Source organism: Sebastes umbrosus, chromosome 23, assembly GCF_015220745.1.
Source record: "Sebastes umbrosus isolate fSebUmb1 chromosome 23, fSebUmb1.pri, whole genome shotgun sequence".
Classification (NCBI taxonomy): Eukaryota; Metazoa; Chordata; class Actinopteri; order Perciformes; family Sebastidae; genus Sebastes; species Sebastes umbrosus.
Window position 1 is genome coordinate 14,480,062 of NC_051291.1, and position 27,259 is coordinate 14,507,320.

The following is a 27,259-nucleotide window of genomic DNA, read 5'->3' on the forward strand; positions in this document are numbered from 1 at the left end:
TAGCCCAATTAAAAAAGGCAAAAAGCCCAAACAAAAGGAGTGTTTTATTGCACTCCCCACTATCAGCAGAAAGGCTCATTAGCCACAGCAGCATAATTAGCAAGATGCTGCACTGCTCGTTAAGGAGGGGGCCCGAGCCGTAAACAAACCCTGCTGAACTCCAAACGCCCACGGTCTCTCGCTCTGTAATGATCTGCCACCGCTGTTCCCTCCCTGTGAGAGAACTAGGCACACAGACAGGAAGGCTCTGACAGAAACAAACACACGGCGAAACACACACACACATATATCCAAGGTCTGCTACACAAACACCCACCGCACAGACAAACCACCTCTCTGGGACACTGTCTTCCTTGACAATTGCACGGACAAACACATCACACATATGAGAAGCATACATTTTTACAATATTGTAGACAAAGAGGAAAGCACCACACACCACCAAAAATTCTAAATATCTGACAGCTGAGACATAGAAAATCTTGCCAACTGTCTGGATCTTGACTTTGGCACGGCTGTAATCTTCAACCTGCCATGAGTCTGTGTTGAATGAGAAAGGCTGCCAAAATAAGCAAGATGAGCCTGTGGTTAAATGTGGTGCAGGCGGTGAGGCAGTCAGTATCAGTTAATGTTTTGGTGAAGTTTTGTAGTTCACAGCTGCGTTTAACAGTTTTCATTTGGACTGCTTCTTTGGATACATTTTTTTTTTTTTAAATGTAATTTTGTGCAGCACAAGTGAAATGCAATTCACCTCTGTTGTATTGGGGAGGCAGCACACAGTTCAGAGGTGGATATCTGAAAATATCAGCACACAATAAACTAAATCTGCTTTGTAAAATACGAGTAGAAGAAAGGGAGGAAATGTGTTTTTTATGGAGTGAACTGACCATTTTCAAAGGAAATAATGATTCTCACGTAGACATACGTATGTGTGTGTGTGAAGCTATATAACCACAAACTCAAAGATCAAGCACTATTTCAGCCGCAATTATGATCCTGTGAGATAGGTGGCAGGGTGGGCATAACGATATAGGAGAGAAAAGAGAGAGTGAAAGTGTGTAAGTGTGTATGTGTGTATGTGTGTATGTGTGTGTGTGTGTCTGCCCCTGAACCAACTGAGATCACAGAGAACTGCAAGGTGAGCGTACTCGAGAGAGCCCTCCTCCATTGAACAGGGGTACAAAGGGGAACCGGTGCCAAACAAACAGGCAGTGTGGTTTGTTTTTTTGAATCCTCTTTAACTGCTCACATGTGGATATGCTAAACAGTGTTATATTTGCTGTTTTGAGATTGTATATGCTGGATGTCCCTCACCTGCAGCAGGGGTCTCTGGACGCCCAGGACCTTCATGGTATCAGCGTTGGCAAGGATCTTCAAGGGGTCGGCTGCCTTGCTCACGGCATTAATTTCCTTGTTGATCTCCGTTCGCACCTAATGGTTCAAGTGACAAAGGTTTACATTTAATGGGTTACATGTTAAATGGAAATAAATCTACAGTAATGAAGAATTCACAACTCTTTTGTGTTTAGAAAATCAGCTTGTATTCAGTTATTTTCCTATGTGTTTGATTTGACATTTCCAGAAGGTGACAATGGTGCTCCCATAAGAGCAAACCAAAGTCATTTTAATTCAAAGCAGTTTCTAATATTTCATGCAAAACATTGCTCAGCTCCAGATGGCCGTCTGGAAAAAAAACCAAAACACATTGTTTAAGCCGCTTAAAAAATGTCTTGATAAAGCCTGAGGGTCAAAGCCTGAGGGTGAATTAAGCAGAAGTTTACATTAATTATACTAAAGCAGCTTTAAAAACCAAACAAACAACACACATGAAAAGATGCAGATGTGTTTTATGTTATGCAGAATATCTGTACCACACACAGGAAGCAATCTATCTATCTATCCTCTGGCTATTTAGTGTAGGTGGCTACCTATGGAGAGTCATCAGATCGGAAATGAAAGTGGGCCTTTCTTTAGGTTGCTAAAATACGTTTTGCTGCTGGCCCCGTCCTCAGTCGTACATTGCTTTGCTTCCTTGAGGTAACTCCTGTCTGCTTTTCCAAACTGGGGGCGTGCCGACCATCATCTACTGTAGGTAATACACTGACTATGGATAAGTGCCTCATACAGCCTTACTTCAAAACACCCAAACCATCCCTTTCAGTAGTACAATGGTCCTCAGTAATATGCCATTGTGTTATCTAGTCCTAGCAATTTTGAGAAGTCCTGAAAGGGTACATCACAACATTTAGGCTTATTGACTTTTAAAAGCTCCACAATTGCGTCAGTGGATTTTTCTTTTTAATATCTAATATAGTACGAAAAGTTCCAGCTATTAAGCAACAGAACAGATTGTGACTTTCAATAAAATATGTTTTTAACAGAAAGTGAGTCTGTTATTTAGTGTTACCAACTCCCATAACTGAGTTTTTTATTATGAAAAATGTTATTTTCTGGGAAAGTGCTGATGTGCGGATGTGCTCTGTCAGACAGTATATGAGGCATCAGTTATTTCATTCCACTAACCTGGTTGAGGAAGAGGTCATTGATGTAGTAAGTGAGGAAGGCTCGGAGCTGGCACTGCTTGGCCTGGCCCGGCCCCATGTTCATCTCTATCTCCTGAATGAACCTGAACAGACACAAAACAAACATTTAGAACAGCGAGGATACAGCCAGCATCATAACACCACCCGTGAGCGGAGGCAAATTCACCGACAAAATGTTTGAAATGTTATCACAGGAGCAATGAGACACAGGCTTGTGACCAGCAGCAACACAGCAACCTTGCATCAACGAGTCCAACAGCTACGTGAAGGGTAAGATCTGCCGTGGGAACTCATTTTGGGACGCTTGGTATGACTCTCAAAGTGTCTATGAGCGAGGTAGTTTACGCAAAAGTGCTGCGGTGGAGCTGCTCGGCGCCATTAAACGTTAGTTATACTAAACTCTCAGATGCGAGCGTGTGCAGCAGCAGCAGTGATACAGCTTCTCTGTGAAAATAAACTTTATGGTAAAAATAACTGCAAATACCGGCACTTTTTACAGCGTTAATGATAGGAAACGATCAGAGCTTCAGTACGCCTGCTGCTCTCTGAAATCCCCCCAGAAAGCTGGTGTCTGGTTGGTCAGATAGGGTCAGACAGTAATGTATGGGCTGGAAGAGAGGCGCATACACACCTCGTTTGTCAGAGAATCATTGGTCACTGGCCTCGTCTCACACACACCACAGGGCGAACCATGCAAGAGCGAGTGCCTCCTCAAGCGCTCGGCACATATAAATGCACAAATAAATCAAAAAGAATTCTTTGACCTACAAGACCTGTAATATATATATGATCTAAACTTAGAGAAGAGAGAGTACGGAGAAAAAGACAAAATGGTTTTATGTGAGAAAATCGTGAAAAACTGGAAATAATACAGGAGTCAAGCTGCGAAGATGACGACTCTAGATGGTGATTCGGTTGGACAAAGCCCATTTGTTAAAAAAGCAGGAGGAAGACTCCATCGCTTGGTAACAGTGTGAGCGCTAATGTGCAGTTGGGAGTCAGAACCAAGAGGCTGCAGCATTGCAGACAACCACTGGACACGCATTCTATGCAGGAAGTATAGATCAGCGGAGATGGATGATTGATTGGCTAAGAGGGCATGTGCATACAAACACATGCATGCAAGGGCACACATAAAAACACATGCAGACATGAGGAGGAGCACAAATTGCAAGATCACACTACTCAGCATCCGTACCCAATTAGTCAGCAAGAGCTGAGGCAAATGTGTGTGTGTGTGCATCCTTGTGTGTCAGAGTGAGCAAGAGAGAGACGAGAGTGAGCGAGGAACCTAAACCTATTCTAAATCCTTCATTGATTCCCACGGAAACTCCACCACAACAGAAAGTTAAGTAGGAGAAACTCTTCTGTGGCCTCATTAAAACCGTCAAGCTTGCAAAAAAACAACGGGGGCCAGATATAAAGCTTCTCTGTATAAACATGTAGAGAGAGAACAACTTAAACTCTCCTCAACAAAAAAAAAGAAATAAATACAATTCCTGCTGACAACTTCATTTTCCAAGAATTGATCTTAGGACAAACGTCGGCGGTTTAAACGCGCGCCGTTGTTGTTCCGAGATCCATCTCCGCGCTGTCATTATTGTCATTGTTTCAATACAAGTGTCAAGATGATGGATCTTCAAGTTAGCGCGTGAGCACAGATGGATTTTTGTAGGCAGGGGTGATAACGTTTGAGTAATGTAGCAGGGGACGAGGCAGTAAAAACGGCTTTGTCTATCCAGACGGCCATCTGGAGCCGAGCCGCAGGCCCCCTTTTCCCTTCACGAAGGATACCGAGCCCGTGGGTGCTGCGAGGAAGTTTAGCCAAGGTAACTGGGCTAAAAGCACCGCTGGGGGCCGGCGACGGTTAGCGAACACCCCCCTCAAGAGCGCATGTCAGCACATTTACATTTTAGGAGTATGGGTTTTTTAGCGAGCAAGACAACATGCATTAAAACAGAATGTTCTGTGAAGAGAAATAATTTGGAATATAGAGTCGTAAGGCTGGTTAAAATGCAAATGGGGTAAATAACACGGGGCAAAGCACAGCAGAGCTTAAAGATTTCCAAATGGATCCCTGAAAGAACGTCTCTCTCGAAAGCTCATTAGCATTACAACCACAGCTTCCAAATGTTACTCGCTGATGGCGAAGACATACTGCATAGTGAATAACAGCTTCTGGTGAAGATGATGGTGGCGATAACAAATGACACCAAACAAGTTAACACACACACACACACACACACACACTCAAAAGCCATCAACTTGTCTCAACTCCAAATGAATCACAAACCACCGAAGGCTGTACAAGGCCATTTGCAGAAACTCGTACTCGGTGCCAAACCTCCTACACAAAAACATGGTGTGACCTCTCACCGAGAATGACAGCCAGCCTCATTTGATCTCTCAAGGCTATGACCGACTTCACGTTGGTTCTAAATTGACATTTTCACCAGTTATCATGAGCTACTACACGACCACTTGTCTGGCTGGAGTTCCCTCTACATTGTAATGTTTTTTTATTCTTCCAACAAGTCTGAAGCCTCTCTACGTTAAAGGTGATAACAGTGATGACATTCAGCATCAACATCCCCTTTTCCAGTGCATTTACTTCACAAAAAGTCATTGCCAGGCACTTAACATCAATCTCAGCCGTTGTTTTCCCCACACTAACTGACGAGCCAGAGATACCACGTGATACCAGCGTATGCCTTGTTTGAAGTGGGAACCAGACCTCAGATATCTTCCACAGATATAAACTACGGCTGTCAAAGTTAACACGATAATAAGGCGATAATAAGGCGATAATAAGGTGATAATAGCGCGTTAACGCAAATTTATTTAACGGCACTAATTTCTTTAACGCATTAACACAAATTGTGTAACAGGCTCAGTTTTAAAAGGTAGAGTGAAGATACTGACATCATATGAAACTAAGGAATCCACTGGTACCAACCATGTCGTACTGGCTTGTAGGGAAGAAGGTTAAATAACGCTCCAAACTTAGGCTAAATTCTGGTGAGGAAAAACTGTGATGGCCATATTCAAAAAAGGGCCCTTGACCTCTGACCTCAAGATATGTGAATGTAAATGGGTTCTATGGGTACCCACAAGCCTCCTCTTTACAGACATGCCCACTTTATTATAATCACATGCAGTTTTGGGGCAAGTCATAGTCAAGTCAGCACACTGATACACTGACAGCTGTTGTTGACTGTTGGGCTTGAGTTTGCCATGTTATGATTTGAGCATATTTTTCATGCTAAATGCAGTACCTGTGAGGGTTTCTGGACAATATCTGTCATTGTGTTGTTAATTGATTTACAATCATAAATATATACATACATTTGCATAAAGCAAGCATATTTGCCCACTCCCATGTTGATAAGAGTATTAAATACTTGACAAATCTCCCTTTAAGGTACATTTCGAACAGATACAAAAATTTGGTATTCATTTGCGATTAATCACGATTAACTATTTTAATCGATTGATAGCCCTAATATAAACAAAACATTAATTTCAGACCCCTCCAAAATTTTTAAAATGATTAATTCACAATCATAATATTTTTTTTGTTCAGGAAAAAACATGCTTTTATTCGGCACCTTTCTAAAGGCTCTGTGGATGTATTACTTTTCAAAAAATGTTATTAATAAGACCTTTAAATAGTCAAAGCACATTTTTCAAAGGGTCAGACATGTTTTATACAAACAGAAACCATCCTTCAAGACCTGTTATTGTTACTGGAATAAATGCGCCTGCACAGTTGTATAGGTAAAGGCCTTACTCACTTCACTTCCATACTACATAAAAGCCAGTTTAATGGCAGACGAATCCACAAATGGCACGCAGGCCTTCAGTTACTTCAAAAAATATCAAGGGGTGCTTTCAATTCTTTCAAAAACCACGAGAATCCAGTAATGGTGTCTGCTTCAGCTTATGAGGCTGTTATAATTGGACCCGATTAACAATGTCAGTGTCACTGCCAGGTGATAACGAAACACACCAGTCGACCATATGGCAGCTGTACGCAGCAGAGGTGTCGGCAGCCAAGTCGCAAAGGAGACGCGGTGGAGAGCGCTGCAGAGACACGGCGGCGGCAACTACACAGTGTTGTCTCGCTCCCTGTGTGTGAAATGTTAATAGCCTTAAATAATCTGCTTATCTACCCTCACACACACACACACACACACACACAGCATTTCCAACTGGCCTAAAAACACCATGGCAGACATTTACATACAGACTGGCAAGCGGCGAAGGTTGTGATAGTAGGCGTCAATTACAAGAAGGGAGTTAGAATTAGATCATTAAAAGGACAAGAAGACCAAGACTGGGTTTGTGGTGCTGCTGCTAATTGATTTGCTGATTACAATAATGAGTGCTGCTGATCGCAGTAACAATAAATAAGTCAAATAAGTGCTACTTATCAAACTATTTGCTTTATGACACTAAAGCAGTGCAGATTCTTGACAATATGGAGCTTTTGTCTATTAGCAAAGGGACAAATCTGTCTCAGCAACAGGCCCTAACTGAACCCTAAATGTAGGGGAGAACGGGGTCAGTTGCGACAGTTGCCTATGCCATTCACTCTGCTCGTACTCATCCACATCCTCTTCATTTTCAACCTTGAATCGGAGATCTTCTGACTAGTCCTCATATTGTATTCTCAGTTTTGAAATCCACAGGGCGTAAGTCAACTTTTGGCTCTTTTGTTATTTTTCTTTTACCACGCTGTTTTTAGTTATGCCACATACAAAAACATGTTGTTGGAGAGCTTATTTTTTGGCCTACCAGGTGACGCTAGAGTTAGCTGTTCCTACCTTGTTACACATCAACAAAAAGCAGACAAAAACAAGACAAAAGGTTTCGCCTAATTGAATAAGACCCACTGTGAAGTGTTTACTCAAGTGGCAGATGAAGACTCGCAAGGCCAAATTCCATCTCAGTAATTTATTAAAAATATAATCATTTTTTACTAATGTTTTCCTTTTTTCAAAGAAATGTGTGAACGAGTGACATTGTAAATATAAGGTGTTCAAATTTAGACTGCAATTTTTACAATTTAAATTATATTTTTTAAGCGCCAGAACAAGGTGTCCCAACCATCTCAGGGAGGGTTGCACATTTAACAAAATTGTGCCTTTTACATTTGGGTTGGGCTCCAACAAACCTGATAAGTTGTCAGCAGACACCTGTATCTGTTCAGGGATGAAATCATTTTCATTACTGTTCAAGTAGTCTGTGAATAATAGAAGGTTATTTTGTGTTGATACAAAAGTGTCCCCTCTCTCCCCTATATGTGTATATAAGATTCATCATGGTTTTAGCTTTAAGACATGTATTTGTGTTCAAAAACAGCAACTGGGATGTGTAACTAGAGCTGAAGCAATTAGTTGATTAACTGATAAGTCGATTGACAGAAAAATGATTTGGAAAATATTAAGATAAATCAGTTTTAAAGTGTTTCTTCGAACGAAAATGTCAAACATGTCCTACTTCCAAGTTCTGAACTGTGAGGATGTTCTGCCCTTTTTGTCTGATATGATAGTAATCTAAGTATATCTAGGTTTTACAGTATTACTCTGACAAAAGACATCACTTTCGACTTTTGAAAATTGTGATTCTTGGCATTTTTCTGACTTTTTATAGGCCAAATGATTAATAAAATAATTGGCAGATTAATCGATAAAGAAAATAATCACTAGTTGACACTTTGATTCAGTAATCCTCCCTCTTTAAGTGTTATGTGATTTCTGGGTGCCATTGCTCCTGTTGCTGTTAGGTTAGGTTTTAGAAATTCACCTCAGAAGATTGTTATTTCCTGACCAGAGGCACAACAAGCGCATTAATCAGGCAGACACAAAACACAGAATTCATTTTGTCAGACTTGCTTCACCTTCACCCGTCCATCCACTCTCTACTGGTCTAACAGGTGTCAAGAACTCATCACACACACTCTCAAAGACACAAAACCACACAAACACACACCAAGATTGATATTCAAACTCAGAGGGTGTCACAGCATCCCTGTGGGTGTCTCCTCTGGATCCAACATGGCTGCACCAGTCGCTCTCCAAACCCAGTTTCTTAGCAGCAACTGCAGATGATTGCACTTGACAGCATGTAATTATGTGTCATTAGGGAACAGATGTCAGGGCCTAGGGTCTGGAGCTGGATAACTGTACATGCCATGCCCTATGTGTACAGTGTGTATGTCAAGAAATAACATTCCGTGAATGGCGTAATGTATTTATACCAACAGGCTTAATGAGTGCATCCTCGTGGCTCTCTGATTAATCAGAGATTATCAAGGCCGGGTTTTTTGATTCTTTAAGATAGCTAAAACAAATGAGAACAGACAGGGACAAAGATGTTTTATAGCAGCCGCTCTGAATTCATTTCCCCACTGGAAGCTAAACCTGAGGTAACAAATGCTTCTTTAAATGGAAAGGGTTGAGATCCCATCATCCATCTCTATCTGCGGCGGCGTAATGATGCCGAAAGAGAAATGGGATAAAGACAAAGATTTAAGAAAGACGGCGGAATAAGAGTGTGCTAAGATCGATTAGAGACTCAGCATTTCTTAAATCTCCCAGAATTCCCCCCGGGCACGAACCTATCAGCTATGGTTGAATTCTGATTTTCGCCGCCCAGAGAAGGAAGGCTTGTTCTGTAAAGACCTGTCACACACCAAGGACAGGACACACTGCCAGCTGAGAGCAGAGGAGGAGAAGGGAGGGAGGGAGTGTGTCCGCGGCACATACTAAATCAGTCTGTCTTTGTCACAGTAACACACACACTCGTGGACCCGACATAAAAATGTACAGCCACATGTCAATACATCAATACACCACATCCAGTGACACTTGAAAGCACTTATCTATATGCGATTCTTCTTACTCGCAGCGCTGTGCCCAGTCACTTCAGGAAGATTTCAAAGTCATAAAAAGGATTTTAATGGATGGGGCCACTTTATGGGTTTTATGGCACAGCCAACATTAGCTTTCATTCCAAACGAGGGCAGACAATAAATGCCAGAATGGCAGCTTTTAATTGTTATCCAACTGCACATTCAATATTGACTCTCTCTCTGTGAGAATATTACACACTCCGATACACACTAGTCACTTATTTCTACAGTGGTTTTAAATTAATGGAGTCACACGGTAGGAATATAAAGACCTACTCAAGAGGTTTCAAAGCTGTCGCACTGCATTAAAGAATGAGAAGAAAAGATGGATGAGGAAAAAATCACATTGTGTGTGGCTGCTGGCTTGATCCAGAACACCGTGTTTTTTAATCCACAAGATGTATCGCTTGAGAAAATATATACACTTTTCAGTTAAATGTTTCGAGACTCCCCGCAATTACCGCCACCGCCACTGGATGGCACTGTGTCAGCTTTCTCCACCAGCTCAGGCTGCATGACCAGCTGACTTTTTTTTTTTTTTTTTTTTTAAATCACAAATGGTTTTGAGGAAGAATTAAGATTCCAGTTGGTGTCTACCATCTAAAGCCGGTACAGGATTTGCTGTATGGGTGTGTGTGTGTGTGTGTAAGAAAGAGAAAGAAAGAGAAAGGCGAGTATATTGTTTTTTTCTTCTTCTTTAAATGTGACAATACTGTGTGTGATTAAGTGTACCAGCGTGTGTTTTCATCAGTGCCTGGTGAAATGCATATGGTCTTCCCACACACCGCCCACGCCTCTGCCAGACTCCCTGCTGTTTATATCCCGCTCTTGCCCCTGATGCTGCATCGCATGCGCTGAAGGCTTTCGGTGTGTTTGCAGGGGTGGAGGTGGGGGGGGGGTTATGAGTGTGTGTTTGCTTAAGAGAACAAAAGAGGGAAAGAGAGGAGTGCCATGGGAAGGTGCAAAGATGCATTATGTAAATGATGTGAGTGTGTGTGTATGTGTGTGTCCACATGCTTACAGCAGCAGGTATAAATGGGCTTCATAATCAGGACCTTTCCTTGGGAGAGCGAGGCTAATAGGATATGAAACAAAGGTCCATCATGCTGTAACTCTATATAGACTCTGTATAGACCACAGTGGAAGACATGCAGACAAGAACTTGACCGACACACATGAAGAAAAACAAAGATCAGCTGTTCACAATTGAATGAAAAACATATTTTTTAGATTATTTGTGAAAGGCTTTTTAATGCAAAATTCCCCAATTGGATAAAACATGCCCAAAGTTTCATTTGGTAAAACTTTGTAACTCTTTGTTAATGTGTGAGAGGATGTGACAGGATACTAAACGGGTTTCCATCTATTGAAGACAGGTATGCAAGCGTGAGCAGAATTAAACTTGTGATCTAGACATCAATCCAAAAGCTTTATCCCTGTGTTTGTCTTCAAATATCAGCAAACTATTCCTAAAATTATTAGCGGATTATCCTCCTTAGGGACACCTGGGCCTGTTTTTTTGGAGTTGATGAGTGAATGAATGAATTATCAAACAGCCGAATTGGCTCATGGAATTTGTGCTTGCTCGTGCATATGGCCCTTTTTTCACAAAAAAATCCCAGGTGCAAACTGAATGATGGTTGAATTTCATTTAGCTGCTTCTGTTTCAGGGTCCTGCTATTATTATTGTGCACGCTGGCTCACTGTCACACCAACTGTCACGGCTTAATGTTATTAAACACACTTCTGCTACTGTGTTGAAGTCAAAATGTCTGCTGTGGAAAAAAGGCCTGTCACAACCAAATTACAAACCACAGTTGTGAATGGATGTTGAGGCTTACAGCTGCAAATCTGATCCCATATCCCAGTAAAATCACCATGGGTGCTCCCATTATGTCCTAGAAGTGTTGTAGTACTAACTGTCTCTGAAGCAGCCACAGAAATGTCCTATGTTTGATTTCTAAACTGCAGTATGTGTCTCAGTTATTCTGCTCAAAGGGATAGTTCGGGTGTTTTGAAGTGGGGTTGTATGAGGTACTTATCCGTAGTCAGTGTATCACCTACAGTAGATGATGGTCGGTACGCCCCCAGTTTGGAAAAGCAAACATGAGTTACCTCACGGACGCAAAGTAATGTACTGCTGTGGACGGGGCCGGCAGCAAAACATATAGACCTATTGTCATTACTATACCTCTGCCAGATTGTAAAAAAGAATGGGCAGACATGAAGAATGGCAACACTGATATCAAGGAGGAAGTAACCTAACAAGCCGTATGCATCTATACTGTGTGTGGTGTTCATTAGTGGTTATCTGCGTATGACACAGAGGTAAGCAGGTGTACATCTGTAGATTTGCAACATATGTTCATTCTGTGTGAGCGCAGGTGTATTGCTTGCATGCACATTTATGTCTCTGCACCTATTTCTGTCAGTGTGTGTGTGTGTGTGTGTGTGTGTGTGTGTGTGTGTGTGTGCCGGCCCGTCGCAGTGTGGTGCAGACCAATTAAAACGGGGGAGATTGATGACCGGGGGCTCTGAGTAGCAGCGGCAGCAGTAGCGGTAGCAGACAGCTGCTTCCTGCAGACAACAGGAAATGAGATGGCCTTGTTTAGCTGACGCTGCCAACACCAACACCACAGAGCCTCAAAGACAAATCACCACCTTACCGCCGCTAGTGGCCTACTCCTCCATCTTCCCACGGCGCGCTCTCTCCACCCTCCATCTCTTTATCTCCCTCTAATTCTACCCGGGACTATCTCTCTCATTAGTCAGAGTAATGTAGCCAAGGTGTATTCAGTTAATACAGTACAGAGATCCTTAACTGCCACATAAAGCCTTTAGCCATGACTCGTTTAAGGTTTAATCCTGGAATTCCAAGATTGTTTTCGGACAATTCGGGAGCATTTAGTGTATTTGAGTCGAACTTTGTTGTGCTGAAGCAATGTGTTATTATTATTATTAGAGTACATTCCATCATTCCTCCATGATAATAGCATGCTGGTGAATTATTCTCTACTGCTGGATCACTGTCTGCCCATGTTTTAATTATTAGATTTGTGTGTAATGAAGGTCTATCCAGCTACTGCAAAAAAAAATCCCAACTCCACTAAAAACTTGGTTTCAAAGACACACACACACACCTTCCCTGGCGCGTTGCCTAAGGCAAGGAAATCATAGCAGCAGGGGTGCAAACCTGTCCGCCGCTGGTTCATTCTCATTCACAACAGCTTTCAAACTTCCAGTGGACCAGATCTTTTTTTTTTTTTTTTTATTATTTCTGAGGGGTTTGTCACTGAAGTATGAATTTTATATAATGGGCTGTCTCCGCTGTCAGCTGAATGGTAAATACTGAGATTTTCTGGACTCACAGTTTTACTAATGAGCCCGTAATGGGTGGCGAAGATCAGTTATTGTGCTACAAAAGAATCAAATAGTGTAGACAATTACATGCTGCTTAATATGAAGTCCTAATTTGTCTTAACGTTGTTAAATTTAGACTTTTATATGCATCTGCTGCTCTTCATTAATAGTGCAAAAAAAAGAAAGTCCCACCCCAACCGTTAGTAATCACAATATTTTAAAACCTGAAGCACAAAGTAGTTGTATAAATGCTTGTTATTCAAATAAAGTTTTGTGCAAACCCCCCCCGCTGTGGATCATAAAGCACATTTACCATTCACTTTTAATGGCAGCTAACTGTTGCAATTTCTTCTTCTTTTACTACCCTGTTAATGGTTGAAGGGCTGTGGGAGTTTCAACTCTCTCGTATTGAGCCATTAAGAACCACAGAGTGGCAAAGATGCCTCAATGTCACAATGGGAGGCTACCGGGTCCAAATTACTGCTTTTGTGCTCACTGGACAATGTCAAACAATACGGACAGAGAGGCAGGTGACGGCGCTGTTCATGGCTGGTCCCGTGGTGTGTGTGTGTGTGTGTGTGTGTGTGTGTGTGTGTGTGTGTGTGTGTGTGCATGGCCCCTTCAAACGCCTATTTTCTTAATGACAGCCACCAATTGCTCAGTTCAGACACACAAACACAACGCTATTCTCTAGTCAGATAGGCAGGTGCAGACAAATACTGTATCTGGTCTGATTGAACTCTGCTCAATGCTTAAGTATTTAAGTGTTCATCTCCTCCTTATAAAACAGAGTCTGATTAATAAGCCGCGCATTAAGTGGCCTCCCACAGGTGACATTTAGAGAAACAGGGGGAAGGGGACTGCTTTATTAAAGTAAGCCAGGAAGTAAAAACAAAGCTGATAGAGTAGAATATAAAGAACCATCAAGTGACTATTATTTTAATCCAAAACAGCTTATTTTAGGGCGCCTTCACTTTGGCAGTTTAGTCCAGTCCAAGAGGGTTTGCCTGAAGAAACCACAACCGAGTCCACATGAATGAGATGGTGGAAAAATCGAACTCTGGTTTGGACCCTATTGACAGGGAGACACCCCAGGCAAAAACATGCACCGGTCAGTTTTGAGATTTTTTGGGCTATTTTTCCTTCCATAACATGTCTTCTTTCAGACTAGTGGAAAGAAAACATTTATTTTTCTACTTTGTCTATTTGCATCTGTAGATTTCTCCAAAATTCACCAAAAGTTATCAATAGATAATGCCTCATTTGCATATTTAAACATACAATTTCAGAAAACTTGCAACATAAATAATAATTGTCTTAATGCAAGTAATCAAATGGGGAGGTTTCAAGATGATATCTATTAACATTTTTTACCCTACACATCTTTAAAGGTCGTTCTTTTCTTACTTTGAGAGATAAATCTCCACTTCAGTAGCTCTTACATACACCAAACGTTCCAGTTTCATTCCTATCTATATTTTGAAGGTTTTTGCAGAGGGGTTTGTTCATATATCATTCATAGCCTGATTTATAGAGCATTTTATACCAAAAAACATGGCAAAAATTGATTTTATTTGTTTGGTTGTTGAGAGTGTTTTCTGATATATGGAGTGATAAATATATATATTAATATATATAAGAGATGCCCAAAATTCCTTCAGTAAATGACTCTAAATGTCAACAAAATGAAACAATAATTTTGAACCTGGCTTTATCCAATGTTCAGATTTCTGTTCTGGAAATGTGCAAGTTAGCACATATTTGATAGGATAACGCATTTTCAGAAAACTTGTAATACAAAAAATAATTGTCTTAGTGTAAGTAATCAACTGGGGAAGTTTCATGGTGATATCTATTAGTGTCTCCCCTTAACAAAGAAACACAAAACTGCCTTCTTAACAACCTTAACATACATTTTCTCTTTAAGTCTGGACAGAGGTGCATCAAGGTGACCCTCTGTGAGAAACTTATGCCTAACGTGTTAACGTGGCATTTCTCACTGTGAGTCATTTCTCAGCTTCAGCAAAAGCTAAAAGACTTCGGGTCAAAGGACGAAGAAGAAGAGGGATGCTTTGGACCTCATTAAAGGTATATCTACACTATGATTTAACGGCCTTAACACAGAGCCAGACAGGAAAAAGGAAAAAAATACATATGCCGGTACAAAGCTCATAGAAGTTATTCTGGGCCTGGTTAGTATTTCCTGCCTTTGGAAAAGTCATCACACAACTTTCTAAGTAGTGATTTAGAGAAGAAGGATGAGAACCGATAAAGCACGGGAGTCAAAATGATTAACTGGGTGTTAGGTGCATCTTTCCTGACCTTCGTAAACACTGACACGCCCACACACATTATGTTCTTTTCTAATCAGAGTTGATGGTGATGATATAGTCTCTTTGAGCCGCCGAAGGACGCTCACGGTTCAGTGAGTGACTCAGCAAGACTGAAATGGCAACTATCCCTGGGAGAAATAAGTGTGAAGGCACTTTTCAATTCGCCCTGGAAAAAAAAAAACTACTGAGAAAAACACTTAACCTGCACACGACACACAAAGGGCCCGGCAGCGAAGATGGACATGAGGAGTCTATTTTGGCCCAAAGGGGAGAGTGAATGGAAAGTTGCCCTGAAGAAAATCAGCCAAGTCGAGGTCGTAAAGGATTGTTGGGAGGAAATGGTTTGGATATTTTCTCAAAGATGCCAGATGGTGACAGACTGCTGAGTTATATATACTGTATATATAAAAACACTAACAACAAAAAATAGCTTCATCTTCCCATTCAGGTATGTGCGCACTGTATTTCCTCCATACCTCCCAGCCAATAAACACCGGCACAGTATGCTGGCACTGCATAGTATCACAGACGTCTAAAGGTTGATGCATTCCTCCCAAACAGGTTGCTAGGCGAGCCGTTTCACATCACATTCTCCTCTGATTAAAAAAACACTTTATATTTATCACCTCTTCTCCTCACTGTGTGCCCTTATCTCCTCCTCTCTATCTCCCACCCTTCATTTCACTCCTTTTTCTCTCCCCCTTGCTGTCATCTCTGGTCTCTTATCCACTGTAACGCTTCAGACTCCCCCCCATCTTTCTCCCTCACCCTCTTTCCCCCTAATTCCCCTGCCTCTCTCTATTTTTACCACTCCATTGCTGTTATCTCTCCGTGGCACAGTTTCAATACGCCCCCCCTCTCTCCTCTCCTTACCATATACCTTTCCCCTCCATCCCTCTTCTCTCTCTCCCTTTCTTAGCCCTCCATTCCATTTAGAGCTTTATGTTAGCGTAGGACTTTCCATCCTGTGGCGTCCAGGTAGTAAATTGAAATGGTTCTGGGGGCTCCATTGAAGCCTGATTGAATTTAAAAAGGGAAAAAGTGCCATAAAGAGAACTAGTGGTGAGAGGTCTGTAATACACTGAAGGGCTCCCCAAGCTATGACAGTGTTGACAGGGAGGAGGGGGGGCGCGGGAGGTGAGGATAGGCGGAAAGGATGAAAGGATGCAAGGAGTGAGGACAAAGTGAAGGTGGAAGGAAGCAGAAGAAACGGGATAAAATTGAAGGATTCGGAGGAGGAGAGAAGGAAATTGTGTAAAACTCTTCATCGGCATGACGACCAGCCTATTACCCGTCGCGCACGGGCAGATAGACAGAAACACAAAAACCCCCTTCACAAGCGTACACCCTTGATAGTGACACCTCGCAGAAATGCCTCAATCACGGTTTGCATGGCCTGGAGGGAGCGAGGTGACAGGTCTCATATTGGAGACGGCCAACAAAATGCAATTCCAGGAAGTCAGCTCTGGGGCGGTGTGTCTGTCATACCTACAGCTCTGATAATACTCCCACACATCACATTACACTGCCGGAATAGCCACCTCTCAGCATATAGGGGCGCACACAAAATGACACACGGTGCGCACAAGTATCTCTGCACACACATACATACAGACATACAGTCTTTCACGTGCAAGCCCTTCTGTATACATTACTGCCAGGGGAGATATGATGTTAGGGGTTAAATTATTCATTGATCCTTTCATAGCCTGTCCGAGCCCGCTTGTTGTGGTGTGTGTCATGTCTTGGTCTCCGTGTGAGAGTGTGTGTGTCCACTTGAAAGGGCTCTCAGGGGGGAGAGAGACAACCTTGAGCGGGCACTGACCTTTAACTTGGTGTGTTTCACTTTAGAAAGTGACAGGTGTGTGCGTGGGCAATGTGTTTTCATGTACACGGCCATATGGGTAAATAGAGAATCTGTCCATAAAATATTTCAGGTGTCCAGGATGACCAAAGGGAGGTCAGGAGCAGAGGGGAGATGAAAGGGGGTGAGGAGAGGAGAGGAGAGGAGAGGAGAGGAGAGGAGAGGAGAGGAAAACAAATTCCCTGATGGATACATTTCTCAGAACCACTGAGCGAGTTGCAGTTCACATAAGATCATAGTGAGAGTTTGAATTAATTAACAAGACAATGAACTATAATTGATATGAATGCACATTGAAATGTCAGTAGAGAATAGTCTTTATTATTTATTAAAGCAGCCAATAATTACACAATTAAGTAATAAAAGGATAGATTGTCGGCTACTGTCTGAACTGAATTTCACAGAAAAATTGGATTGGACTACATTTCATTGTGAGAGCATTGCAGTGTTGAAACTATGGTTGGCCACCGTTCATATTTGAACCGATACCTATACCTAGAATTTGGTACCAAACGGTACCTTTATTCGGTACTTTACTCTCTCTGAAATATAAACTGTATATAAGAAGTGGACGTAGGCACCGAGACTTCACCCATTGGTTTGTGGAATGCCGTTTTTGAAGCCTCGAGTTCGGCATTTTGGCCGTCGCCATCTTGGCATTTTGCAACCAGAAGTGACACGAGAGGGTGGAGCTTAGTTCAACCGAACGCTGAATGAGACATTTTTAGGTGACCAAAAAGTTATAATTAACTTTCATGAACTGGAAACACACTGTGAAAGGGTTAAAGTTGTAAGACAAAAACACGGACAACTCCCAGACCGGACAACGCCATGGTAGCGACCTGCCAATCACAAGGTAGCCACACCCTAAAGCATCCCCTGCTTTATGGTCTATTTGACTCTAAATGGGACCATTATTTACTAAATGAACATCATGCTGTATTGAAGAAGACTTGAAACTAGCGATTGAGACCATAAACTCATGTTTACAATGTTTACTGAGGTAATAAATCAAGTGAGAAGTAGGCTCATTTTCTCATAGACTTCTATAGAATCAGACTTCTTTTTGCAACCAGAGGAGTCGCCCCCTGCTGGCTGTTAGAAAGAATGCAAGTCCGTCATAATTCTGCCGGTACCCTTAAAAGTACAGAGTCCGGTATATAACCCTAGTTGCAACAGTCCATGATGGAAGTGGTGGCAGCTTACTGATCAGGATCTGATAGGAGTTGCAGTGCAAGCGCTTCACACGCTTCACCTGATTAAATTAGTTTGTGGAATTCCCGTCTTTGATGTCACAGGCTTTGTTATCAGCATATAGTACCCATCTGTTCTGTGTCGTTGCTAACGTCATGCAACCCAACCCAGAGACCATAAGTATTGGAGATGTTAATATACACTGTAGTATCTCTGAGTGTTCTCCACTTCTCCACAATGACTCAGCTTGCTCCTTCGTTAGTATGAAATATTGAAAATAGCAATCTGATTAGCATTTGTTGCTTCTCCACACACCACAGAGGAATCTATGAATCTACTGTCGTGGTTGTAACATGACACCAGGGAGAGCACGAGGCGTACTATCTCCCCATGGCTCTTCAAAAAGCATGTCAGCGTCATTCTGCATGTACGTATGCCTTCATCTTGATCAGTTCCCCATGAAACACATCGTGTTGCCTGCAGTCTGCAGAACAATCAAGAGCTTCTGTTGGCTAATGACAGGTTTCTGAAAGGTCAGCTGAAAAACGTATAGCTTTGTTTAGTCTGCACAGGTAGAGAGAGAGAGAAAACGTGTTGCTAGAGTAGTTGTTGTCAGTATTTAAGATCACACATTGAATACTTTAGAGGCTTTATCAGAAAATGTTTCCTTCATAGGTCAGTTGCTTCGAAAATGTACACCAGAATGTGCATATGGAGAGCTGCATTTAACATTTACATGACATTTTTACTATTATTATTTGTTCAGAGTTACATTCATTATTAAACTAATAGTTGTAATCTAAGGTTTCAGAAAATGACAGGACTATTTCATCGTTCTGTTTTTTCTTACAGGGAGACCGAGGCCAGCAGTAAATGAGTCAGAGGGACAAGGAGAGATGGAGACAAGAAAAGAGGATTAGGCATGAGGAGTCATAATAATCAGTACACAGCCTACAGCTAAAGACAGACTAGAGAGATAAAAAGATCAAATTGAGAGACTAAGAGAGAGAGAGAGATGCATGCAACCAGTGTTCAACAACAGCTGGGCCAAAGTTCTGTGAGCGATGATGAGATGACCTGCAATGAACATTTACACACGCCTGTGTATTCCAAGATAAATCTGAATAAAAGGGTTAGTTTTATGAAGGGATACTGAGACTTTCTGGTAAAACTGATAACGCACTTTTATTAGAGAAACTGCATAATCAAAAGGGGAACATTAGAGCAGAAATGATTAGATAAAGAGGACGTATTATGCTCATTTTCAGGTGCAATCTTGAATTTGGGGTTTCTACTACATGTTAAAAAGCCAAGTCTGCTCTGATTGGTCAACCGAACCTTAAGACTCTGCTCCGGCTCCGTTCTAACTAGCTTTGTTTGAGGGCGTGCCAAACTAGCCGCTATAGGCAGCTATTATTCAAATGTGTTACTTGGTGACATCACCACGTTACGGAAGAAAAGGTGGGAATTCAGGCGAGGCGATTCAGGCAGTTCAGGAGCAGAGTTTCTGTTACATGCACAAGAAAACTATATAACACACTAAAGGAGGAAAAGCATAAAAGCATAACAGGTCCTCTTTACTTAATCGATTAGTTAGTTGAGAAGAAACAATTGGCAACTACTTTGATTTGCCATTTGATTATCTTTTTACACCAAACCATGAGAAAGTAATCTACAGCTCAATCAATGATAGAAATGATTGCTATTCGCAGCTCTGGATAACGTAAGAGATGAGCTGGGTGGAGTAACGGCTTGATCTGTGTTAAAAAGAAAAAAATAACCTCCTTTGTATCTATAGTGATGTAAAGTAACTTTTAAAGACAACTGGAAAACAACAACAGGAGGAAGTAATGAATTCCCCCCACCTTGCTCATTCATACTCTATAAGTCTGAATAAGACGGGTAGTAGCGTTACCTAGTCTTTCTTAGATCAACTAGACCCAACGGACTTCCTCTTAACATTTTTCATTCAGTCTCTTCCGCTGCTATCTTTCAGTGTAACGAAGGCTTTTGCCAGCCTACGTCCTGGAATGCTCTCATTACCTCGGCGCAGTTGCCAAGGGAGCCGGTGTGATATTCAATACTTCTGTTTCCCATCCCTCCAATCTCATTTACACTTGACACCTGACATTTGCATAATGGCCTCGCTCCATCTCCAAACTGAAATACAGGGTGGAGGTGAGGTGGTGGTGTGAGTGCGCGTGTGTGTGCTAATGCTTGTTTGGTTGTGATGAGTACATATGCCTATCTAGACTGTGTGTGTGTGTGTGTCGCAGGCAGGGGTTAAATGACTTCCGTCTTAATCTAGCTCATTAAGCCTGCGGAGAGCTCCAAGTGCAACACATTGGCTGATTTGGGACAATTTGCGGAAATGCTGGCAGGAACACGTAAATGTTCGTGTTAATCAGGCATGCCGTGACCCCAATCAGTCAGAGACAGATATTAGGGTGTCAGGAAAACTCAAGACGAACACGAGTCTTTGTCTTTCTTTTTTTTTTTTTATAGCGTAAGCAATGTGAGATTCTGGTGGAGTGCTATGAAAATGGCACTCTGTCAGAGCACTGGAGTCTTGCACCAAACGGTTTTGTTCATTCATCACAAGTTCTGGCAGAAATCTTATTCGATGCACCACAATGTTGAACTCTGGGCTGCGAAAGAATATTCTCATGTCAACAATTTAGTAAATAAAACTGACTGACTGAACTTGTTAGCAAGTTGGCCTTGACTGGGCAACCTGTTTGTTTTCATTTTTAACAAGCTTGGCATAAAAACTACTTTATCATATTAATGAAAATAATTTGTAGCTTTAGTGAAAACACCGTTTTATATTGTAGAAACAGTTTGTTCAATAACTTCTGTATTATTTATTTTTCCTATGCACTTGTCTACCCATTGTGCATTAGAAAATACTCAATTTGACGTCTATATTATAACTCAAATCTGACTTTATAAGAAATTTGAGCCATAAAAAAATGTAATACTCTAATCTAATGCTCATTTTCAGAGGAACCAAACAGTTTTTCTTCTTTAAAGAGTAATTAAACGCTGGCTTTTAGCCTCTCCCTTCTTCTGATACACATTAGAAAATCAACCTCAAGTTGTACAGGGGTGTCCAGACATGTGGCTCTGTGCAAGGCAAGCTCCCCAAGTTAGCTTGCTGACAATACAGAGAGTGACACAGACAGCCAAACCTGCCTCCCACCAGTTGGGGGCTTAAACATTTTTGCGCACCTACAGTAAGTCAGACCACCTTGAAATCTTCGGTATGATGTCATTAAACGAGGAAGAGACAACTTTGCAGCAGCTGTGACATTTCCGACACAGGTGAGGATGCGTTTACGGTGTTTCTACAGAGGATGCTCGGTCGTCGGTCTCACGCATGTCTGACAAAATAGATACGCATCTATTTTAATCGATCCAGCTGTCTACACAGGCCATGTAATGACTCGCATTTCACTCTTACTGTATGCACGTAAAAGTGCCCCAAAGCATATCGTTTTCCGTTTCAAGTCTAATTTTTTCTTTTTCATGCACAATGATACACTTATGTTTCCGTTATCCTGATCTGCATGACGTTAATGCGATTTTTTAAAAATAGATGTTACCAATTATCTTCAGATTTCACAATGCAACGTCAGAAAAAAACCCAATGAGAACAAAAAAGAAAATCTTACTTCCCTTGTCTTAGCATTTTTAAGCCTTTTTTGAAAGCTTGATTTAAGCAATTTTAATACAAATTAAGGCCTTATCTTTAGATTAATTCATTCAATGCCTTTTAAGACCTTTTAAGGATCTGCAGAAACGCCTGCACACACACACACACATAAAATAAGAACAGTGGAACAATCTCAAATACACATGCACAGAGCCTTGCTCCTGATTAAACTATTCTTCTCTGCATACCTCTGCACATATTATTGAAATAATCTCTCTCTCTCTCTCTTATAATATACCAATTTGTCACAAATGCTGTGCCTCGAATATTTATCATGATATCTTTATGTAGCGCCCCCACAAAGAAGAAAAAATAAAATAATCCTCCCCCACATCCCTTCTAGCCAGAAAGCCACTGAGCTATAGAGCTGAGTGAAACGCCGTACTTAGCAAATTGCATTTGAAACCAGGGGGGAATAAATACTACAGATAAAGACTGCTCTAATGTGCTCAAATCCATTAGAAATCTCATATTCACACATAGCTGAAATCACATTACAAGACGCCCCTAATGTCATTTCACAGGGTTTTTCCACCAGCTTTGTGCTGCCAGGGTGAGACACTAACATCAAACATAATGGATTTTCGTCTTTTCCCCTCTCTCTCTCTCTCTCTCCCCACCTCCCTTCTGTTGTTCCTTCCCCTCACAGAGCCTGGTTGAAATTCCCTTCCAGTCGTCATTGTTGTGGGTGTGAGCTCTATTTCGGGGTGGATGTGATGAATTTAGCCAAACAGTTTTAGAGAGGAGACCACTCACAGACACAGGGGGGCTGTGGTGAACGTGTTGCACTCATCAACCCTAGAGGAACGCTTGGCAGTTCAATGTTGTTACACTTTATTGCAAAAGTGTTTCCATCCCTCGACTTTCCATGCTTCACTTGCTTCACTGAAAAACAGGAGAGCAGATGGGAGGCAATGTGGAAAATAGCATGTGCACTTCTGCTGCTTTGGTTTGACTTTTAAAATGAAGTGAAGTGATCGACGTCTACATCGATTTTCCCTCTTCTGAGGAAAGAGTCAAAGTCTTGGAGGGAATAGGATAATTGTCTCGCAGATATATGTTTACATTCATAACCTTTGGCTCTAAATAACTCATGTAAAGGGAGGAGAGGAGAGGAGACGAGAGGGGAGGGGAGGGTAGGAGGGGAGATGGCAGGAAAAGGAAAGGGAAGGAAAGGAAAGGAGCGGGTACAGGAGAGGAGACGAGAGGAGAGGAGATGGCAGGAAAAGGAAAGGAAAGGAGAGGAGAGGAGAGGAAAGGAGAGGGTAAAGGAGAGGAGGGGAGACGAGAGGAGGGGAGACGAGAGGAGAGGAGAGGAGAGGAGAGGAGAGGAGAGGAGAGGAGAGGAGAGGAGAAAAGGAAAGGAGAGGAGAGGAGAGGAGAGGAGAGGAGAGGAGAGGAGAGGAGAGGAGACGAGAGGAGGGGAGACTCGAAAAGGAGAGGAGAGGAGAGGAGACGAGAGGAGGGGAGACTCGAAAAGGAGAGGAGAGGAGAGGAGAGGAGAGGAGAGTAGAGGAGAGGAGAAGAGACGAGAGGAGGGGAGACTCGAAAAGGAAAGGAAAGGAGAAGAGAGGAGAGGAGAGGAGAGGAGAGGAGAGGAAAGGAGAAGAGAGGAGAGGAGAGGAGAGGAGGAGAGGAAAGGAAAGGAGAGGAGACGAGAGGAGGGGAGACTCGAAAAGGAGAGGAGAGGAGAGGAGAGGAGAGGAGACGAGACGAGACGAGAGGAGGGGAGACGAGAGGAGAGGAGAGGAGACGAGAGGAGGGGAGACTCGAAAAGGAGAGGAGAGGAGAGGAGAGGAGAGGAGGGGAGACTCGAAAAGGAAAGGAAAGGAGAGGAGAGGAGAGGAGAGGAGAGGAGAGGAGAGGAGAGGAGAGGAGATACTTGATATACAGACTCAATCAGAGTCTGCCAGTTTGACTTTTCCACTGGTTGCACACTCAATGGGCACACCACGACTCCAGCATGACTGGTCGGGCATCAAACCATCACTGACGGGTGAGGAAGGACGAAAGGGAAGAAATATCCATCTCTTTTAAAAATGTACTATATGTCGTGTCATTATCAGATCCTTCATCTCACAGTTTAGGTTTGGGTACAGGGGGAGACATACTTGGTTTTTATATCCAGAGTTAGAAAACCGTATCTGAAAGACATCTCCACTGAGCCAGACAGGAAAATAAATATAACATAAACACCAAAAAGATCCTTCATAACTACAGGAAGACGAGCAGAGCCAGAGGCCAAATTACCCCAAAAGTACAAATCGAAGACAAGAGCAGCAAATAAACTCTTTGTCCAACAACTGGTTGCTTCTATTCACGCTCAAGATGAATCAAATATGGCCATTATGTGGATATCCTAACAATAAATAAAACCAAGCTAATTAATTAGAGAGGGAAAGTGCATATATATATATACATGTGCGACACACAAACACAAATCGTAACCTTAATTAGCCTGTAAACCTTGATTTTAGCCACACAAAAGACAAATATTCTCCAACCCCAATTATCAACTGTCTCTTAGTAATGCCTAGAGTCTGTTTAGCCACTATTGGATTAGACGCTGCATTGAGTTGGGAGCATCTATCTTGGAGAATAATTAACTATCCAGAATGTTGGACTAACTTATGTAACCACCAATTAGGAGATCACAAACAACGCTTTCAGAGGGAGCTGGAGGATTTTAATGAGGTTTAATGACTTGTTGATTGGTTGGTGGGGTTTGTTTAGAGAGATACGTGGAGTCGACGTGCTGGGAAGAGTTTAAAAAAACAAACTCCCACATCTGCCCACCTCTGGTACCATCTATATACAACATTACATTATAACAGTGGGTATATGTGCATGTGTTTGCATCTGTGTCGTATGTCTGAGGCGAGGTTTGTGTGTGCTTATCTGGAGCTCCCCTCCACAATCAACCAACCCCCCCCAACACCACACGGCCACAAGCCTACACACACACACACATCTGTACAGGCTACTTCAGAAGCCCGGCCCCAGACAGGGTGAGCAGATCAATCAATTACATCTCTGCTCCAGCAATCAAACAAGGTTATTATCAGGCAGCAGCTCACCGACCTGGAAAGGCCTGGCCAATCAAAGGCTGCTGTGATGTGGGGGCCGGCGCTCGCTCATGTGACAGTAACACAGAGTGGCAGCTCATGTTGTCAAGGGATGGAAGGATGGGAAGAGGAAAAGACAGGACGACCGAGGCTGAATTCAAAGGAGAAAATCTGTAAATCGCTCATCTCCGGGACACTCTGTCTTTACCTTGACATTACTCTCGGAAGGACAGGAGGAGATAAGAAACACAGAATACAGTATATCCTTGTTTTAAGAATGTAGTAAAACTCCATCTTTGTTTGGCTTTTGCATCCCTGAAAAATGACAGAATGAAGAGTGAGGGATGTGGCAACACATGGCGAAAGCATCTCTTCATTGTGGATCAGTAATTCTCGTCTTGGCAGCAGCTCCCTCTGGCATTTATTCAATAAGCATTCAGGGCATTCTGTCCTCCCACTTCTGTCCTTTCATAGCAACAGGTCTGAAGAACCATATTAGGCTTAATTAAATTATCTTACACTCAAAAAAAAAATTATTGTTGGTAACACAATACACCAAGACACACAAACCTACAAAATCTCCAGAGAATATGACCTAATCTCTTTCAAAAGCAGCCAATCGGAGACAACCGGGCACTGCGGGGACTGTGTGAACATCTGTGTGATTATGACCTGGTCATCTGGACACGCTGCAAAGACATATAAATGTTTGTCTTTGTGTCCTGGCACAAGTTCTCTCTAATCTGACCGGTGCAACAATTCCCAGTATCCGTTATTTTCCCCCCACGCGGACCTCAAAACCTCGGGGACCTTCAAAGCCGACTTCATAAGGAGTCTACTGCTGAGCGTTCAGACAAACTAGACCCCCTTAAGCTCCGACTGACGACTGTCTGCTTCACATGAGTCTGTTGGACAGGTTGCCCTGGGAACCGAGTCTGATTCCATTATGGGATGGATAAACGCAATCAAAGAGTTTATCCACCTTCTAAAGCCAGAGAAAAGACCCCCGCAATGATGGATCTAATCTCCTGCACAATATCTGCTGTGTGTGTGTGTGTGTTGGGGTGTGTGTCATGCCCACAGTGTGTATGTCAGTCTCTGTACATGCGTGTGCTTGTAAGACATGATGAGATTGAAAACTCTGCACCTCACTAGAAAGTGGCTGAAGTTGCACTTTTGGAAAGCGATAAAACCGGCAGTATTATTTACAACGTGTTGTGTGTGTGTGTGTGTCTGTGTGTGTGTGTGAGAGTGTGTGTTGTCCTGCGTGGAGGGCATCAGAGAGATAAAAGAATAAAGATATGGTGTAGTGCTGCAGCTAGTGACAGGCAGGAGCACCTGACAGATTCATAGCAAACTGGCATTGTGTTTTGCGAGACATCCAGCGGCTTTCCTTTCCTATACACACTCTATACTTTCCATCTGTCTTCTGCTACTTTCCATCCATGTGTCTTTTTGTTTTTTTTCCTCTTGGTCGGTATTTAGTAGGAGTGAGCAGCTATCCCTCTCAGGCAGCTAAGTCCCTATTTAGACCAGTGGGCAACCTCCGGGGTCTGAAAAGTGAAGCCAATGCGGAAGTGCCTTAAACTTGCATTCTTTCTAATAGCCAGCAGGGGGCGACTCCTCTGGTTGCAAAAAGAAGTCTGATTGTATAGAAGTCTATGAGAAAATGAGCCTACTTCTCACTTGATTTATTACCTCAGTAAACATTGTAAACATGAGTTTATGGTCTCAATACAGCTCTTCAATACAGCATAATGTTCATTTAGTAAATTATGGTCCCATTTAGAGTCAAATAGACCATAAAGCAGGGGATGCTACCACGGCGTTGTCAAGTATAATAAGGTTTTTTTTGGCGACCAAAAGGAATTTTCATGAGCTGAAAACACACTGTGAAAGGGTTAAAGTTTGAAGACGAAAACACGGACAACTCCCAGACCGGACAACGCCGTGGTAGCGACCTGTCAATCACAAGGTAGCCACGCCCTACAGCATCCCATGCTTTATGGTCTAGTTGACTCTAAATGGGACCATAATTTACTAAATGAACATCATGTTGTATTGAAGAAGACTTGAAACTAGCGATTGAGACCATAAACTCATGTTTACAATGTTTACTGAGGTAATACATCAAGTGAGAAGTAGGATCATTTCCTCATAGACTTCTATACAATCAGACCTCTTTTTGCAACCAGAGGAGTCGCCCCCTACTGGCTGTTAGAAAGAAAGCAAGTTTAAGGCACTTCAGCATTGGTGTCTTTTCAGACCC

The 27,259-nt window shown here is 42.3% G+C and overlaps 1 protein-coding gene across 2 annotated transcripts in view; it reads right to left on the reverse strand.

The window, feature by feature from the left end:
* exoc4 (exocyst complex component 4) overlaps nucleotides 1-27,259 on the reverse strand; it is a 135,195-nt gene that overhangs the window by 49,672 nt on the left and 58,264 nt on the right. For both annotated transcript variants that reach the window (XM_037760049.1, XM_037760050.1), the window contains exons 12-13: nucleotides 2,524-2,626; nucleotides 1,315-1,431 (exon numbers count right to left, since the gene is read on the reverse strand). In XM_037760049.1, coding sequence (XP_037615977.1) covers nucleotides 1,315-1,431; nucleotides 2,524-2,626 — 220 coding nt within the window. The remainder of the gene's footprint in view (nucleotides 1-1,314; nucleotides 1,432-2,523; nucleotides 2,627-27,259) is intronic.